Here is a 19,677-nt window from a genome sequence, read left to right as displayed (position 1 = left end):
CCTTGCACGCGGCCAACTTGGGTTCTATTCCCAGTATCCCATATGGTTCCCTGAGCACCGCCAGGAGAGATTCCTGAGTGCAGAGCCAGGAGTAACCCCTGTGCATCCCCAGTTGTGACCCCAAAAGCAAAAAAAAAATAAAAATAAAAGTGAACGCAGGGGCTGGAGCAACAGTACAGTGGGTAGGGCATTTGCCTTGCAAACAACTGACCTGGGTTCAATTCCCAGCATCTCGTATGGTCCCCTGAGTACCGCTAGGAGTGATTCCTGAGTGCAGAGCCAGGAGTAATCCCATGTGCATCGCCAGGTGTGACTCAAAAAGCAAAAATAAAATAAAATAAAATAAAATAAAATAAAATAAAATAAAAGCGAGCGCCTCGGGGCTCGGAGACAGTAGAGCAGTTATGCCTAGAAATAGTACAACTCATGCCTAGCAAGCACCCAAACCACGTTTGATTGCTGGCACCCCATGGTCCTCCTAGAGTTGCTGAGTGCAACCCTGGAGGTCCCCCCCAGGCATTGCCAGGAGTGGTGCTGGAGGCCCCTGCCATCGACAGGACGGCTGGGATGTACCCGTACCACAGGGCCCGAGCAGTAGTGCATCTCGGGCCCTTGCGTTGATCCTCACAGCTTGCTTAGCTGAGCGTCGCTGGTGAGGCCCTGGGCCTTCTGAGCACTGCTTGAGAAACTGCCCTGCCCCCTGCCAAAGTGAACCATCCAGAAGCTGGGGAAAGACAGCTCAGTGGTCAGGGGTGGGTCTAGACAGCCGCTACCAGCAGTCCTGGGACCAGGCAGCACTGCCTTGCCAGGCCATAGCATGAAACTGTCTAGCCTAGTTGACTGAGTATTGCCCAGCCTACCTTCTGGGGCCTTCTGAGCACCGCCTGGCAGGCCCTTCCCCAGAATAATAGAAATGAAATTGGCCAATTCTGTGATATGTCGTGCATGTGCGAGGTTGCACAGTCGCTGCCTTTGTCTGGGAGGAGGAAACTCTTCATCACTCACAAATGAAACCGCTCCTCATGGCACTTATTTCCCCATTGCCACCCGCTGCCCCCAGCCTCTGGCAGCACACCCCTCCCCCCACCCCCCACCCCTCACCGTCTGCTCTCTGTCCCTCTAACTCTGACTGCTATGGGCGTTTCATACAGCAGGGGCACTTCATGCTTGCATTCTTTCGCACAGATTCAGGTTTTCAAGAATCACCTATGTCTTTTTTTTCCCACTTTTTGCATGACTATTTGGGGGGTCCTTCCAAGTCATGCTCAGAAACCCTGGGAGCTCCTCCTGATGATTCCCGGCCAGCCAACCAGAAATTCCCTGTGAGGACCTGAGGGAAAAGTGCTCAGGAGCCTCCAGGGCTGCCCCAGTGATGCTCAGGGGGGACCATGTGATGCAGAGGTATTGAACCAGGGTCAGCCGCATACAAGGTGTGTGCCTTAGCCTCTGTCCTATCTTCCCCACATTTATAAAGAGACAGAGATTTCTTCTGATAATCTGAGCCTGAAGCGCACCTATGAAACCTCACTGAGGCGGAAATGGCGAGGCAGCAGTTAGCATGAATGAGTATGCAAAAATTTTTTGAGCATTCCCCCCCCCACAAAAAAAACAACAACCTGCTACAACATTAGAGCAAATAATGCCTCCACCCTAAAATGACAGAGTCCCAGCAGGAGGGATATGGGAAATACCCAGGAGTGTGGAGTTTCCGGAAAGACTGCTTCTTCTCTTGGGGCCACAGTGATAGTACAGTGGGTAGGGCATTGACTTTGCAGGCTGCCGACCCAGGTTCAATCCCCACCATCCTGTATTGTCCCCTGAGCACCAGCAGAAGTGATTAATGAGGGCAGAGTCAGAACTAACCCTTGGGCATCGCCGGATGTGATCCCCAAAGCCAAACAAAAACAACCAATCAATAAACCAACAAATAAATAAATGACTGTTTCCTTTCCAATACCTCCTGCTCACTGAACTGGGACGCAGGGACCACACTGGCTCTTCTCGTGCAAGGAGACATCCTCTTTGAGATTTCCTTCCTTTAGCTAAAACCAGCAATCATTCCTTGGTTCCTTGGTATCTTCAAGGGACTGGTACCAGGACCATCCCCAAAAAAAAGGTACCAAATCCCAAGAATGCTCCAGTCATGTATGGAAAGTTCTATGTATGTATAAAAATGTGCATGTTCTTGCATCTTTTGACAAAGTAATACTATGTTTTGTTGTTTGCCCCCTACACACACCCGGCAGTGCAGGTGCCTACTCCTGGTTCAGGGCTGGGGGTTAGCACTGGGAGAAGGACGTGGTGTAGATCAACTCCCGGGCTCCTCAGGGCCAGGACAGCTGCTAGGGCTGTTACCTTGCACACAGCTGACCGGGGTTTGTGGGTTTTTTTTGCTTTTTTGGGGGGAGGGGTCATACCTGGTGCTGCACAGGGGTTACGCCTGGCTCTGCACTCAGGCAGGAATCACCCCTGGATGTGTATATGGGATGCTGGGAATTGAACCTGGGTCGGCCGCGTGCAAAGCAAACGCCCTACCTGCTGTGCTATCGCTCCAGCCCCTGACCGGGGTTTGATCCTCCAGCACCACATATGGTTCCTTGAGCACCTTCAGAAGAGACTCCTGAGCACGGAACCAGGAGTAAGCCCTGGGCACTGCCAGGTGTGGCCCCAAAACAACCAAGAACAGAAATGAGGATTCTGCCTGCAGAGTAGGCACTGCAGCCCTCCGGGTCCCTTCCGTATGCTTCACATCACTCATTTTCACCCCTTTTCACACTTGCAGCTTCACACCACTCTGTGGATGGGAGGTTGGAAGCCACGGTTCCAAGTCCTTCCTAGATTACTTGCAGTACCAAATAGAGTGCCAGTGCTGTGTATTTGGTGGTGATCATTGCAGTGCCTAGAGGACAGTGATGAGGAAAGAACAGCCTTACTTGTTGGGTGCAGACAGAGCATTGTGGACCCCAGTGCATGTTTGGTATCTGTCTCCACTCTAGTTGGTTGATTTCTTGGCTGCAAGAACTTTGCAAAAACAGGGAGCTCTGTGTGTTCACACTTCTTCCTTCTCTTTTTCTTTTTTTTTCCCTTTTTGGGTCACACCCAGCAATGCACAGGGGTCACTCCTGGCTCTGCACTCAGGAATTACCCCTGGTGGTACTCAGGGGACCATATGGGATGCTGGGAATTGAACTCAGGTTGGCTGGGTACAAGGCAAACACCCTACTCACTGTGCTATCGCTCCAGCCCCCTCTTCTTTTGTTTGGGCTGGGGATTAGCGGTGCTTGGGCGGCCACTCTTGGCTAAATGCTGGGGGGACCATGTGGTACTAGGGGACGAACCAGTGTCAGAGCATGCATTCACCCCATCGGGCTATCTCCCCACCTTTTTTTGTTTTTTTTTTTTTTGCTTTTTAATTCACTCTGGGTTTGGGGCCACACCCGGCAGTGCTCAGGGCTTCTGTCTTTGCACTCAGAGATGGTTCTTGGTGGGGATTAGGAGACTCTATATATAGGTGTTAGGTGTGGAACCTGGGTCAGTCAGGTGCAACTCAAGCACCTTATAGGTACGATCTCTCTATCCCTACTTCTTGGCCCTTCTGGCGAAACACACTGAGAGCGAGCAACTAGGCAGTAGGAGAGTCACAACTATGAGGGAAGGTGCTTCATTGCATAAAATAATCAAGTTGTCTTCAGCTGTGTAAATAAGTACATCGGGTAGGGCGTTTTGCCATGCACATAGCTTACCCGGATCCAATCCTTGGCATCCTATGTGGTCTTCTGAGCACCACCAGGAGTGATTCCCAATTGCGGAGTCAGGAGTAACCCCTGAGCCTTGCTGGGTATGGCCCCCCAAACAAACAAAGAGAAAAACCTTACAAAAAACCCCTGCGAGTTTTGTCCATGTGGGGCTGATCGATGAAACAGTTCTGCTAACTGGTGGTAGCTAGGAAAGAAAAGCGAAGAGGGCACTTACCTGTATGCGGCTGATTCCCCACCCCATGCAGTCCCCAACCCCACCAGCTCTTCCAGAGCTAGGAATAGCCCTTGGACACTGCTGGTTGTGGCCCCAATACCTAAATAATAAGTAAAAGCCGGGGCCTCAGACCCGAGTGCCTCCAAGACTGATCAGGTAAGCGTGCAGACAGGCTGGGGTGGGGGATTACTAGTGGGGGAGCCACACATGTCGTCTTTCTTCTCCGGCTGACTGTTGACATGTTGGAATGTGGCCATGGACTTGGCGGATTCACTGATTATTTTTCCCCCCCCGAAGAGAAGTTGAAAATCCAGATTTTTCACTGTGTGTGTGATCACACTATGTTTATTTATTTATTTTGTTTTGTTTTGTTTTGTTTTGTTTGGTCACACCTGGCAATGCACAGGGGTTACTCCTGGCTCTGCACTCAGGAATCACTCCTGGACATGCTCGGGGGACCATGTGGGATGCCGGGAATCGAACCCGGGTTGACCGTGTGCAAGGCAAATGCCCTACCCACTGTGCTATATCGCTCCAACCCCACACTATGTTTGAATGGTTGAAGTTAGTTCAGTTTTCAAAAACTTAAAACACTGGGCCTGATGAACCACAGGGGACAAAGTGGCCTAGATTTGACTCCCTGAAACTGACTGGCCACCTCTGGCGGCAGAAGATGCTGCCCTGGCACCTTCTGGACTGTGCTGGGCCTGTTCCTCCCTTTGTCCCCTGCGTAGATGGGTGCTGTGCTTCTCCATTCTTCCCTTGGTGTCCCCTTTTCTCACTGTTCTCTCTTCTCCCTTCCAGATCACCTCTCAGATCTTCAGGGCCGGGCGGAGGGTGATCCTGGTGTATCCTGGGACTTCTATAGCAGTGCCGTGCTGGGTAAGTGTGAAATGGATTTCTTCCAACCTTTGTCTTTGGCTCAGAAATGTGAGTTTTGTTTAGATTTCACCGAATCTTCTCAAAGATAGTAGTGGACCTGGGGATATAGCCTTTTACCTGTTGGCAGCGAGGTTACGGACTGTGTTGGGGAGGAGGGTATTCGGGGGCCACACCTTTCAGTGCTCAGGACACTGTTCAGGAGTGACATCTGATGGTGCTCAGCAGGATATATTGGTGCTGGGGATTCAAACTGCATGCACAACAAGTGCAGTAACTCCTATGTTGTCTTTATGGCCCATAAGAGATTCTTTTGGCCTTATTCCTGGCTCACCGTGTCCTCACACTCAACTTGCTGGCCGAGAACAGAAGATGCCGCTGACTCAGACGGAGCCATCCGTCACCAGCCCCTTCCTAACCCCCACCTTTGTTTTGTAGTGCCGGGCTATGAACCTGTGCTTCACACAGGCAAGGCGAGTGTGCTGCTGCTGCTGCTGCGAAGCCATGTGTCTAGAAATCATCACTTCCTTTGGGGACTAGATTGAGAGTATGGGGGCTAAGGTTAAGGCTGCATTTGCCTTGAATGCAGCTGACACCAATTCCAGCCCCAGCACCCCAGATGGTCCCCTGAGTACTGCTGGGTGTGGCCCACCCTCCCCCTAAGAAAATTAAGGAAATTCTTCAGTCTTCCATTTCTCCTCCTTTGTTCTCTTCTAAGTTGGCCAGATGCTCCAGTGCCCGTGTCACCTCTTGTGGCATTCACACTCAGGAGGGGACTTCGCCCCTTGCCCTGGCAGCTGTCACTCCATTTCTACCCAGCCCCCGTTCATCCAGGACTGGCAGCTAATGTGTACCCATCGAGCAAGGGCTGCAGACGGAGGGAGATGCCCACCCCAAGTGGGGGCACTGCAGCTTGGCACGCTGTGATGAGATGAAACACTCATCATCAGGCAGCTGAGGCAGGATTCAGCGAGACCCCTTCAGGGTTCTTGGGGAGCCTGGGGGAGTGGCAGTTGTGGAGCAGTTTGAGGAAAGGCTTGTGCCCTTTGGAAAGTAGAGGATGGCTGGAGCAATAGTATAGTGGGGAAGGGCGCTTGCCTTACACGCCGCCACCCCAGGGCCACCAGAAGTGATCCCTGAGTGCAGAGCCAGGAATAACCCCTGAACACTGCTGGTGTAACCCAAAATTAAGACAAAAGAAGAAGAAAAGCAGGAGTCTGAGGAATCTCTGGCCACCAAATACTTCCTTCCGGAGGCTAGAACTTTCCCGGCCTCTCCCCGGGAGGTGCACTAAGCATCAGCAGCCTTTGGCCTCCAGTTCTCTGTCTGACCTGCTGTTGATTTTGGCCCCCTTCTCGTTTTTTTTTATTTTTTTTATTTTTTGCTTTTTGGGTTACTCACCCCCAGGACCCCCAGTGATGCTCAGGGGTTATTCCTGCTTCTGCACTCCTGGTGGTGCTCAGGGGACCATATAGGATGCCAGGGATCAAATCCAGGTCGGCCACATACAAGGCAAATGCCTTACCCGCTCCTACCCCCTTTCTGTATTTCTGTATTTCTGTAGAAATATCTATTTCTGTATTTTTTTTCTGTTCCTATACATGTCACTCCATCCTAACCTGTGGACTCTCCTGGCAGAGGATAAAGAGGGATTCGCCTGTGACCTCCTTCAAAATCCTCCTGGGAGCTCGGACCATGAAGGGGATAATGGAGAAGACGATGATTTTATGTTCGAGTTCTCTGACAAGCCTCTTCTCCCTTGCTACAACCTCCAAGTGTCGGTGTCCCATGGGTAAGTGGCGGAGGCCTAGGGGACCCAGCGCCAGGATCCTGGCAACCCTTGGCCCGCCTCTCAGCAAGGGGGCGGGGCTCTCCATTTGGCAGCCAGTTCGGGGAGAAAAAGCCCTGGGCAGGCAGAACCCAGGTGCAGCTTTGTCATCAGCTGAAGAGAGGCTGTCAGTTCACTCCATGTGTTTCCTGAACCCCAAGATTCAGATTCTTTGCTCCGCAGGGTTGTGGTGCAGTTTCTGGGGGGGTGGGTGCTTATAAGAGATAATCAGGGCAGTAGCGGGATGATGATCTGTTAGAAGCTTGGGAACATTTATTTGTGTGCGCGCGCCCGTGCGCTTTCTGGGACAGTCAGACAGAATATTTAAAAGGGAGATTCTTGAAAAAGCCAGGACATATGGTTGCCATAGCTGTGGGCCACCAGGGTCTTTAAGTGATCCACAGCCCAGTTTCTCAGCGCCTTAATGTTCGCAAGATGACGGCAGCAGCCCTCTTAGCTCATATTACCGTGCATATTATAATGGGATCACGCGTTTGCAGAGGCCAGAATCTACCTGACATTTAACATTAGCCTGAACCCAATCTAATCTTTATTGGGGGCTTCAGGAAAGAGTTGGACAGCCTGCAAGATTGGGAATGCAGGAGTTTCTTGTCTGCTGAAGGAGGTGGGTGACAGGCAGCATGAAGCATTGGTGGCTAGGAAGAGACTGAGATAAGTATTATCCTTCATTTTGGTTTCTGGGCTATACCAAGCTATGCTCAGGGGCTACTCCTGGCTCTCTGCTCAGGGATTAGCATTTCTTAGGGGCCACTATGGTGCCGAGGTCAAACCCCTGGTTGGCTGCGCGCAAGGCCAGTGCCCTACCCCCTGAACTGTCTCTGGTCCATTGTCCTTTGTTTACCTCAATCATCTGTTCCTTTCTCTGGGCATCCTCACTTCCGGGCAACCAGTTTTAAGAAGACTTTTCCTTCACAATCCGTTTGAGAGGGGGGGAAAGTGCATCCAAAAGGTTTGAAGAAGAAAAGTGGGAGCAGCACACAAGCGGGAAGAGGGGCTGGAGAGTTGCTTAGGGCCATACAGGCAAGATTCTTAGTGGTAAGATTCACAGTGGAGACCCCCCCCCCATACACACACACTGGCCAGATAAGATTAAAAATAGCCGATGCGATGACATTAGGTGGGATCTAGTTTCAGGGGCTTTGGGGTCCTTATTCTTCTGAGCAGAAGCTGATCCCTAAGGGCGGGGCGGGGCCTCTGGGATATAGTATTGCATGCTTAATTAATTCCTCCCTAGCATTCAGCACCTCCTCCTCTGAAACAGGATCTTGGGCCCCAGGCAGTGAAGGACCCAGAGCAGAGAGGTTTAGGTGCAGAGAACTGCTGGGCAACCCCGGGCCATGTGGCACTTTGCAAGCCAGGCAGGAGGCAGGTTCTCCGCTGAGTGCCCCATGCTGGCAGAACTGGCTTCCCTGACTCCTCCAAGCTGGGCACCCCTCCTGCATCAGTTCTTCCCCGCAGCTGCAATCCTGATGTGCAAATGTATGTGCTTCCAAACGTAGGGGGAGAGTGCGTGAAAACTCCGAGACCCAGTGGGGTTCCAAAAGTGCCCGAGCAATAATACAGCGGGTAGGGCACTTGCTTTGCACGCTGCTGACCCGGATTCAATCCCCACCATTCCACACGGTCCCCCAAGCACCGCCACGAGTGACTTAGGGTTACAGAGCCAGGAGTAACCCCCGAGCATCGCCAGTTTGTGGCCCTCCCAAAGCAAAACCCAAACAGTGCCTTCTTCAGCAAGGCCAGCTCCGATCCGGCTCTCTAGTGCTGATCTTCGGAGGGGTTGGGCTCTGTTCTTGGGAAGCGATGACCTGTGCCTGTAGTGCCTCTTTTCTCTGACCCAGCCACTCGCTAGCCCCTGAGTGGCTGGGATGACCACGTCTGCTGTCTTCGCAAAGAAACCCGGTACTGGGCGCCATGAGCATGGTGGGTCTGACTGGAAGTTTCAGGTGCAGAACATTGAATTCCATCAGCAGGTCTTCAGCACTCAGAGAGGCAGTCACACAGTCCTGGCCTCCAGCCTCTCGAGTCTGGGAGAGTGACAAACGGATGTACCCTGAGGGCAGATGGTGTTCGAAGTAAATGGGGCTGGAGAGATAGTACAGTGGGCAGGGCGCCTGTCTTACACATGGCCAACACCGGTTCAATCCCCGGCATCCCATATGGTCCCCTGGACACTGCCAGAACTAATCCCTGGGCACTGCCCGGGTGTGACTCCCAAAGCCAAAAAATAGAAAATAATAAAGTGGGGGCATGAGCTAGGTGCCTTGAGACACGAAACATGGGGCTGATGGGCTGCTCAGCAGGGCAAGGCAGTGGGGATTTCTGGGGTGACCTGGTGTTGGAGATGGGCTCAGGAGGTGGTAGTGGGGAGCACAGTGTGAACATAGGCACCAAGATAGACATTCATAAAGCAGGGGCCCTTGTGGGGTGGTGTGAGTGCTCATATGTGTGTTAGAGGTGGGAGAGACAGGTTGAAGAGTCTTATTTTTTTTTTTTTGCTTTTTGGGTCACACCTGGCGATGCACAGGGGTTACTCCTGGCTCTGCACTCAGGAGTCACCCCGGGCAGTGCTCAGAGGGCCATATGGGATGCTGGGAATCGAACCTGGGTCGGCCACGTGCAAGGCAAATGCCCTACCTGCTGTACTATTGCTCCAGCCCCAGGTTGAAGAGTCTTGAGTGGTGTCCAGTGTTGGGGGGAGGTCTTGAATACTATTCTGCTTCAAGAACTTGGGGGTTTGGGGATGGGAGGTAGCAGGGCTCCATAGAACACTCTGGAGGAAAGGGGTGCCAGAGCCAGGTTGGGTGTTTAGAAAACGGAGGGCCAGGGCCTAGGAGGGCAGGGCCGGTGTACAGGAGAGCAACTCCTGCAGAGAGAAACTCCGTTTGGAGGCAGATGCCAGCGAGTCAGTCCGGCCCAGAGCGGAGCACAGCTGGCAAGTGGGGGCAGGGGACAGTGAGCCGGGAAAGCTCAGGAAAGAGGGGCCACAGCCATGCAAGGCAGAGGCGGGGGGCTCGTGCCTTGCCCCGGCCACCAACCCTCCCAGCTGTCCCCAGGCAGCCATCGGGTGGGTGTGCTGGACTGTCAGACAGGGCTGTAATGTGAGCTTGGGGCCTGCCAAAGAGTCCTGCTGTGCGCGGGGAGAAGCAACTCTGCCTAATGCATTCCAGAGCCAGAGCAAAATGCCTTTCTGATTACCCACAGTTTCTCTCTGCCCGGCACCCCCTCTGCTGGGGAAGCTCCTGAGAAGGAGACTGAGGAGGGGGGGAGCTGGAGGGAGAACAGGAAAGGGAAAGCAGCTGGGCTTGGCATGGGGTCCTGCCGGGGTTTGTGTGTGTGTGTGTGTGTGTGTGTGTGTGTGTGTGTGTGTGTGCGTGCGCGCGCGCGCTCGGAGACCTGCATCCCAGCAGATGGTGGTTCCCGGTCACAGGGTGCCTGCTGAACCCTGGGGGTGCGGCGGCAGTGGGGGGGGGCTTGTGCTAAGAACTTTACATTCTGGAAATCCCATTTCTCTCCTGCTTTGCCCTTTGGGGAAGCGGCCCTGGCAGGTTGGCTGTCAAGCGGGGAGGTGGAGAGACAGTACATACAGGCTGGAATGTGTTTGTCTTGCATGCGGGTTCAATCCCAGGCACTGCATAGGGTCTCCCAGTTGCCTCCAAACTACCTCCCCACAAAAAGGCGGATGTCAACAGGGTCCCGGAAGGAAAAAGCTGAGCCCGCCAGGATGGGACGGTCAGGGAAAAAAGCTGCCACCTCAAACCCACCCCAGATATCCTGTGGCTTAGTGGACCTTAGCGGGGCCAGGAGCCGTCGGGCCCGCGGTGGTGGGTGTGTGGGGAGCCCGCTCCTGCTTCCCCTGACGGTCACCGCATTCTCGCCCTTGCCACCAGGCCCTGCAACTGGTTTCTCTTCGCCGACGTCCTGAAGAGGCTGAAGCTGTCGTCGCGGATCTTCCAGGCTCGCTTCCCGCACTTTGAAATCACCACCCTGCCCAAGTCGGAGTTCTTCCGCCAGGTGTCGGCCAGCCAGCTGCTGACACCCGCCGAGTGGCCCGGGGTCCTGGACACGCGCGCCGCCTGCGCGTCAGAAGCCGTGGAGCTGGTGCGCTACGAGCCTGAGCTCCTGCGCCTCCTGGGCTCCGAGGTGGAGTTCCAGCCTTCCAACAGCTGACGGGACCCAGCCCGCCTGCGGCTTCCGGCTCCACCCAAGCGCCCCCATCTCCCCCCTACCGAGCACCAGACCGCAGAATGAGGCAATAATCTGGACCAACAAGAAGCCGCCTTATCAATGCCAGCATTAGCTAATGACTGGATTGGGGGAGGGGAGGGAGGGGAGTTTCCAGTTCCTTCTCATATCCCCTTTATCATTATTGTTGTGTTGGGTGATGGGGGTGGAAAGTGGGACTCGCCGTCCGAGGACGCGAGTTCCTGGGGAGGGGGGTGGCGGCGCCAGGGTGTGGATGTGGCCCAAGCCCGTACCCGGGCCCCACGTTGGCCACAGCCTGGCCAGAGCCAAGAAAAGCCCAAATCTCCGAGTGCCCCCTCCCTGTTCCCCTGTGTTCTTCTGTCTTCCATAGTATTTATTTTATTAGTATTTAATTTGTATTGTTTCATTGGTTTCTGAGAAGTCTGTATCACTGTGACAATTTGAGACAACCTGTTGTATGGAGGGGCTCTCGGCCCCTCGCTCCTTCCTTCCTCTCTCGATGCCCCAGGGAGCTGCTCCCTCACCTCCCCAAAGCAACTCCTAGGGTTCTTCTTTCCTTCTGTTGGGGACTGGGTGGGAAAGGCGGGTGGGGCCCAACTTAGGACTCGTAAACCTGGCTGGTGCTGGCCCAGGGCTGGGCAGTGGGGAAAGATCCTCAGGCTTCGGTGCTCGCCCACCCCCAGGTCCCCTCACCCTCTCCTGCACGGCAGCCTTGCTGGGTGGGGGAGGGGGCAGAGGAACAGGACGGTCCTCTTCAGAGAGGCGAACTGAGGCTGGCCCTGCACACGATTGTTGTCCCCCAAACACCTCGTTCTCTCCCTGCCCCTCGCACAGAGTGCACAGGACGGCTTCGTGCCTGCATCCCCCCCTCGTCCTCCCCTTATGCCCAGCCACCTCACCCTGTTCTGGCCTCATCCTTTCCGGAGACCGCACTGTCCACTCAACAGCCTTTGGCCCCGGCCTTTGCCAGGTCCCAGCACCCCTTTCCGTTCTCTCTATCCTCCCTTTGCCCCCCACCCCCCACATACACTTGCCTTTGGCATCTGCTGAGGGCCCATGGATAAACGGCCAGGCTGCTTCTGCTTCCTAGGAGACTTGGGGGGTTCTGCCTGGGGAGCAGGGAGCTGAGTGAATGAGGGGTGCCGGCCGCCCTTCTGGCCTGCCTGGTTGGTTCAGGGAGAGGGGTGGGGGGACTGGGCCGCCCCTCGTCCCTGCTCCCCTGTGGCATTGTCTTTCCCGTTCTTGCTCTTATTTTTCTACCAATGGCTATTTTTCCGAACAATCCTTTAGAGAGTCAGTGCCATCCAAAGGCAGGCGGGCCTCCATTTGGGTCCAGCTCTGGTTGGAGATGGTACAGTTTTATTGTACAGGTGCTAAAACAACAACAACAAAAGAAGAAAATGGAAAACAAAAAAAAAAAACACCAAAAAAGGCAAAAAATAAAAAAAAAACAAAAAAAAACAAAAATAACCAGTTTGAGGATGGGACAGTCTGTTCTCTGGCGACTCCTGACCCATGTGAGAGCATTGGGGGTTCATTTCTTTGTATTGTGTTTGTTCTTTGTTCCTGGGGGGGCAAGTGGCAGTCCTCCTGCCGTAGGACAGCTCCCAGCCCACCATACTGCCCAGTTGGTTTTGAACAGTTGTTCTTTTTTTATTCTTAAAAATTTATATATAAAGTTTGAGGGATTTGGGGTGTTAAGTTGTGGGTTTTGTTGGGGTTCCTGGTACTGTGTGGTTTATTTCATGTTTGCCTTTACTATTGCATTTGGGCATGTATCCTGGCTGCCCTTGATGTCTCAGTTTAAGCGCCTGGCTGTGGAGTCAAAAACACTTGCATACTGAAAAAAACGTGTCGGGGCTTCTGTCTCCCGTCTCTCTTTCTGCTTCTGCCCACTGGGGCTTTTCGGGGCTTGAAAGTTGGTACCCCAGTGAGGGCTGTGAGGACCCCCTCCTTCCCAGAGCCTGATCTGCAGTTTGGGCTTAGGAGGGATGCGATGAATGAAGACACAGTGGGGTGATTAAGAAAGGCACCTGGAAAGACCAGACCTGGGCAAAGTCTGGGGAAGGGCCGGTGGGGCTCAACCATTTTGTGTGTGTGTGTATGTGTGTGTGTGTGTGTGTGTGTGTTCACGCACATGCGTGAGAGCATCTCCTGTGTGGAAGGGTAGCTGGGCTGGAGGGAGGAACCCTGTTTTAGGTGGCTATGAGGAAGGGGGGTTTGGGGCCACACTTGGGGGGTGCTCAGGGCTTTCTCTGGGGGACTCTGGTGCTGGAGGTAGAACCAGGGCCAGCTGCATGCAAGGCAAGTGCCTGATGCTCTTGGAGTATCTCCAGCTCCAGAACCTCGGTGCCAGCCCCCTCTCCTCTGGACCAGCCAGGCAGGGCAACCGGCTGCAGGGGCTTCACACCCCCCCTCCCTTTTGTGCCAGTGCACCCCATGCCTTCTACCCACAGAGTGAAGGTCTCTAGGGTTCCGACTTCCGGAGACCCAGATACTAGGGCCTCATGATGCCCATCTTGGATTTGACCTTCCCACTTGGAAGAAACGCTGGGACCAGTGAGTAGGCACCCCGGACTGCTGTTGGGAAGGGGATATTCGGCAGGCCCAGGACGACAACGCTCTGCAGCTCCATTTGTTGGGTCCCTCTTGGGCTTGATCTCTAGAGCCCTGCTCCGAGAACAGAGAAGGGGCTTTGTGTGTCCGGAGCCCCCACATCTACCTTCACACGCCTCACTGCCCACTGGATCACATGGCCCTCTAGGATCGGCATTTTCTCTGGCTTCCAGACCAGTACTGATTGTGGGTATACTGAATTGACTGTTAAGAATTTCAAACGTGGGGGCCGGAGCAGTAGTACAGTGGGTAGGGCGTTTGCCCTGCATGCGCCTGAGCCGGGTTCAATCCCTGCATCCCATATGGTCTCCCCAGCATCGCCAGGAGTAATTCCTGAGTGCAGAGCCAGGAGTAACCCGTGAGCATCGCTGGGTATGACCCAAAAATAAAAAAAAAAAATTCCAAACATGGGGGCCACATAGTACAGCAGGAAGGGTGCTTACTTGCCCACAGTTTACCCAGGTGCAATCCCTGGTACCACATGTTGTTCCCCCAAAACACTGCCACGAGTGATCTCTGCACACAGAGCCAGAAGGATGCCCGGAGCACTGCCAGGTGTGACCTCCCAAAAAAACAAAATTCAAACGTGGGGGTAGGGGTGGGAGCCAATCTGGCTAGTCTGGCTCAGCAGTAGGGATATGCCTGCAATGGGGGTGGTTTGGGTTCTATCTCCCGCACCACATGCCCCACTCCCCACCCCCATACTGCCAGGAGCTACCCTGGAACACTGAGCCCAGGGATGGCCCCTGAGCACTGCTGGGTGTGGCTCCCCCAAACACACAAAACAAATAGCAACAGATGATGAAGTCAATCGCAAGGTAAGGTCCGGGGCTGTGGGCATCAAGGATGGGAAAAGGCAGCTGTGCTTTCCAAAAGGCTCCCTGGTGAGAAGTCTCACTGATGCTTTTCTAAAGAGAAAAATACGGGGCCAGAGACTACAGCGAACAGGGTGCTGGCTTTGCACGCTGCAGACGGAGTTTGATTGTCACCCTTCCTGAAGTCCCTGAGCCCGGCTAGGAGAATGATCCCTGAGTGCAGAGTGAGGAGTAAGCCTGAGCACTGGCAAATATGCCCCCCTCCCAGTGAGAGATGGAGGGAATTAGGGTAGCAGCAAGGAATTCTCCAACGGAGGGAAGATCTGAACAAAGGCTTGGAGATGTGGACAGCCAAGTCTTTGCAGGAGAATCATGAACCTTGAGGGTAAGGAATTCTTGCTTTGGGAATTACCATGTGTACATGAGGACACATGAACCTGGTAGGTTATTTTGTGTTTGTTTTGTTGTTTTGGGCCACTCCAGGCAGTGCTCAGGATGCACTTCTGGCTCTGTGCTCAGGACCACTCCTAGCAGGCTTAGAAACATACGGGTTTGCAAGGCAAGTGCCCTACCTACTATACTACCGCTTCAGCCTGAGCTCAGTAGTTTGTTTTTTTTTTTTTGGTTTTTGGGTCACACCTGGCGATGCACAGGGGTTACTCCTGACTCAACTCAGGAATTACTCCTGGCGGTGCTCAGGGGACCATATGGGATGCTGGGAATCCAACCCGGGTTGGCCGTGTGCAAGGCAAACGCTCTACCGCTGTGCTATCACTCCAGCCCCCGGGCTCAGTAGTTTTGATCGATTCTGTTGAGTCAGATAGCTGTGCCTGGCATGCAGGGGGCCCAGGTTTGATGCTTCAGCACTGAAAACAACAAGGGCATTGTGAGGATCGGATGCGAGGAGGGAGAGAAATGAAGGTGATTGAAAACTAAAGGGTGTTGGGGTGACTGGTGGAGTGCTGTCAGGCTGGGCATTCAAGCATGAGGAGATACTGTGGTCAAAGTTCCAAGGACCCCAAAGGCACCAGGCTGGTTCTTGAGAGAGAGGTGGATCCCTTCTGGGGAGAAAGGCCAGGGCAGTGAGTTGTCTTGCTTTGAGGTTCCTTTCCCTGTACCTTTAGTCCATGGTTGTGACAGTACACCTGCATCCCGCTCTGGAGAGCAGTGGACCAGTGACCGCTCCTACAGTAATCCCCTGGTCCTTTCCGTCTGGCCAAGGGGCAGAGCCAGCCCCACCACGGACCAACCTGAGCTGACCTTGAGGGAGCCAGACAGCTTGATGTGCCAAACTGGGGTTCCACTTACCCATGACTGGAAAAAAAAGAAGTCATCCCGAATAAGCACCGCTCCGTGTTGAAATCACAGCCCTAGGACTAATGATGCTCCTACAAGAATGTACCTTGGGCGGGGGGTGGGGGGTTGAAGGAGAAGCCCAGCTGGAGTTTCATAGTTACAGAGAAAGGACGATCTGATCCGATCGCCCCTTATCCCTCTGGCGGGACTCGAGGTGCGATCTGGCAGTAAACTGCCTATTCCGTAGTCGACCCTGGAATGGGGAAGCTAGCCGGCGTTTTCTCGTTACACCGCAAGGGCGGCCTGCTAGGTTGCAGTGACCTTCTGGACCCTGGAGCGGAGCCGGCTGGGCCTCCACGTGTCCCCACCCCGCCACCCCCCGCCGCCGCCCCAGCCCGTAGGCGCCCACCACGCGAGGGGCCGGCGGCCAGTCACAGCTCCGGGGCTTCCGCCGCGGGCCCCTCCCCAGCTCAGCCCAGCGCCGGCCCTCGGGGAGGGCGGTCCCTGACGCGGGCTGTGGCGGGCGCCGGGATCGCGCTGGGTTCCAAGGTGGAGATGGACGAGGAGATGTAGCGGAAGGCAGGCGGCGGCGGCACAGGGCGAGCCCGGCCGGTGCCGCCGCCCACGGCCCCGCACAGCCCCGGGGCGGGCCGCTCGCTCACCTGCGGGCCCCGATGCCGGGGGCGGGGCCAGGGGCGGGGCCAGGGCGCGGCCGGCCAATCGGGGAGCGGGCGCTCGCGGACGGCTCGGTTCCCCTTGGAAAGTGCTGAGGCCGGCAGCGCCGCGAAAGTTCACTGCTCCGGGAGCCGTGGGAGACGCGGCAGGGGCCCGGAGCTGTGCAGGGACCGTTTGGTGGGCAAAGTCAGGGCTGAGGGGCCGCGGGACCAGTTCGGCAGCGGCCGCCTCTGCTCCGAGTGACGAGCCCCGCCCGACCGCCCCTCCCTTCCCAGCTCCCTAGAGCCGCCCGTTCGCCGTCGACGGCTCGGCAGCGCCACCTACTGGACGCCCGCCCCACGTCCAGCCTGCCGGGGCCCAGGATCCCAGAGGCAGCTTGCTTTGCCCTTGGCGTCCCTGATCACGAACGCAGGCGAATGACCACGCTCATTTAACAAAAGACACACAACTCTTTTGAAAAATTTTATTTGGAGGGGACTGGAGCGATAGCACGGCGGGTAGGGCGTTTGCCTTGCACGCGGCCGACCCGGGTTGGATTCCCAGCATCCCATATGGTCCCCTGAGCACCGCTGGGTGTGACCCAAAATTTTTTATTTGGAGGAAGGGCGCTCACACCCAGATGTGCTCAGGCCTTTGTCCTGGATCTATTCTCAGGGATCACTCGGGCTGTGCTCAGATCTTATTTGGTACCTGGGCTGCCACGTGCAAGGCGAGGGCTCTACCTCCTGTGCTATATTTCCGGGCCACTCCAGCTCTTAAAATTTCGTGATGGAGGGCCAGAGCGACAAGTACAGTGGGTAGGACTCTTGCTTTGCACACAACCAACCGAGCTGGGTTCAATCCCAGCATCTTATATGGTCCCCTGAGCATTTTCAGGAGTGATCCTTGAGTTCAGAGTCAGGAGCAAGTCCTGAGTACCACCGGAAGTGGCTCAAAAACAATTTTGGTTTTTGGGGCCACACGCAGCAGTGCTCAGGGGCTACTCCTGGCTCTGCACTCAGGAATTACTCCTGGTAGTGCTTGGGGGACCACATAGGAGGCCCAGGGTAGAACCTGGGCAAGGCAAACGCCTTATCTGCTGTTCTAGCACTCTGGCCCAACAACAAAAAATTTGTGATGGAGTCATAAAGATCGAACATGGAAAAAATTTCCCTGTCCTTCCCACCGTGCCTGACACTTCAGCTGATACTTGGCCTCACCCCGAGGTGACAATATAGAAAGATAAAGTTGGGATATTGAGGTTTGACCTTGGTTATATCCTGGGCACTGCCTGCCCTCCCTCAGGGCTGCCCAGCATAGTGGGTGTGGCCCTGGTGGTCCAGGTATTTTTTGCCAGCAAGGCACCACAACCTCAGGCCCTTGCATTAAAAGGTTTGTAGGAGTGGTTCTCATACCCTGACCCTAAGTACCACGTTGGAGGATGCCCTCCCCCCCAAAATAGAAAAGCTATTGCTCCTAGTGAAAGCAAGACCGCAGAAAGCAGCCCTGGGCTCCTTGTTGCCTGTTTTTTCCGAGGAGGAGATTGGCCATCGGCACCTGCAAAGGAAGCAATTGCCTGCAGTATCCTAAGAGGGGTTCCAAGTTTTACAGACCCCCAACTTCTTTGCCCCCTCCAAAGATGCCCAGGAGATATTCCCAGCTCAGTACTAGAGGAGTCACTTCCTGTGGTGCTCAGGGGACCATGCGGTGCTGGGGGTCGAACCAGCCTGCAAAGCCTGTGCACCGGCCTTTGAGTTCTCCCTGCAGTCTTGCCACTGTAGAGGGCTGAAATCCCTTTGATTCAACACAGGACTCACTCATTATTTAATAAACATTTATTGAGCACCGACTGTGTGCCAGGCGCTGGGGCAACATCAGTGACTAACACACAGTCCCTGTCCTTGAGGAGCTCACAGTCTACTGGAGGGGAAGCAAACAGGCAGCTCGGGGGCTACCGTGTGCTAAGTGCTACAGTCAGAGGTATATGCAAAGTGCTGTGGCAGCCGGAGGAAGGAGCAATGGATCGATTGCTGGCGGGCTGAGGACGAGTCCTCTTGACTCCATCAAACCACGGCCAAGGCAGGGATGTTGCTACCCGTCTCCAAGATTACACTGAACCCGTCTCCCGAGGTTCTTCTAACCCTCGGGACACACCATCTCAGAGCGGTTTACCAGACTCGCCAGTTTAACACTTTGAGTAGGAAAGAAACTGGACAGGGAAGTTTCTTTTGGGGTAAAGGATGCTTGAAGTAACAAATCATGGATGCTAAAACTGGGGCAGAGGGGTGAGGGTACCATGAGCGCACCCAGGCCAGGATGGACAGACTGTGAGTAGTGGGGCACCTGGGGTGGTGAGCACCAGTGCAGAGAGGGGTTCAGAGTTGTCAAGTCCCTCTACTCTTTTTGGTCTCCTTGTCCCACCAGCTCCAATAGTAACCGTGTAACCTTAGCTGATGCTCACTATTCTGTAGTGTGCCCCATCTGTGGAAGAACACAGTCCACTACCCTGCTCCCCTAGACTGAAACTATTTGTCTCCCCATTTTAAGCTATATTTAAGTAACAGTTTTGTAAATCCAATGGAGGAGATGTCACAGGCTTTTGTTCACTTGTTACCAAACAGTAGCTGATGTGGCCGCTGAACACAACTCAACAGAGCCTGGTCCAGGTGTGCAGAGTCCGGAAGGGAGATGAATGGGTGGAAACAATGTGTGGGTCCCCTCAAACAAAAGTGCAGACGACTAGAGACTAGTGGCAAGAGAAGGGAACAGAAAGAGAGGGCTGCCAAGTACAAAATCCTTGGGGGCAGGGAGTAAAGTGAGGGGGGGAAAAAAACCTTCAATGATTGCTGTGAGCCCCAAAGTGCCGTAGCCCCCTCCTTCTGTAGGACTCCTGCTATGTCTCAAGACTCCACAAAGAAAAATCTCCATGCTCAGCAACCAGACCAGAGCAGAGGGTCCGAGTTCGGAAAATCACCAATCTGCAGGCAATGAGTAACCCCCTATGGGCACTGCAAGAGAGGGAGAAGTGGTGTCCTGACAGGTGCAAGCAAGCGAAGGACAAAGGGAAACGGGTCGCACATAGGGACTGTGTCCAGGGTGAGGCGGGAGAGGTGGGCTGGAGATGCTATGAACAGTAGGGAAAGGTCTGGAGCATCTGAGACTTTGCACACTGTGATGGGCTTCAGAAGGGGGGTGGGCCAGGGGTCAGTGGCTCCCTAAGGTCAAGCTTGGAAGGTCCAGGAGATGGTGGCCCAGTTCATAGACATCCGTTTTTGGTGCAAAAGCTCTTTGGGTGCGACTGCTCTGCCACTAAGAGGGGAAAAGCTACAGACGAGTCCGAGGAATGGATAAGAAGGGGTGGGCAGATAGCCGTGGTGTTGCTTGGGTGGC

The 19,677-nt window shown here is 54.5% G+C and overlaps 1 protein-coding gene across 8 annotated transcripts in view; it reads left to right on the top strand.

Moving 5' to 3' along the window:
• Positions 1–12,599, top strand: part of BCORL1 (BCL6 corepressor like 1) — an 84,980-nt gene extending 72,381 nt beyond the window's left edge. For all 8 annotated transcript variants that reach the window (XM_055122799.1, XM_055122801.1, XM_055122802.1 and 5 more), the window contains 3 exons: positions 4,777–4,854; positions 6,490–6,643; positions 10,591–12,599. In XM_055122799.1, the coding sequence (XP_054978774.1) occupies positions 4,777–4,854; positions 6,490–6,643; positions 10,591–10,870 (512 nt within the window). In that variant the 3' untranslated portion in view covers positions 10,871–12,599. The remainder of the gene's footprint in view (positions 1–4,776; positions 4,855–6,489; positions 6,644–10,590) is intronic.
• Positions 12,600–19,677: the final 7,078 nt, after the last annotated feature.

Source organism: Sorex araneus, chromosome X, assembly GCF_027595985.1.
Source record: "Sorex araneus isolate mSorAra2 chromosome X, mSorAra2.pri, whole genome shotgun sequence".
In the NCBI taxonomy this organism is placed as follows: Eukaryota; Metazoa; Chordata; class Mammalia; order Eulipotyphla; family Soricidae; genus Sorex; species Sorex araneus.
The sequence above is the reverse complement of the archived record's forward strand: the minus strand, read 5'-3'. Positions and strand labels throughout refer to the sequence as shown.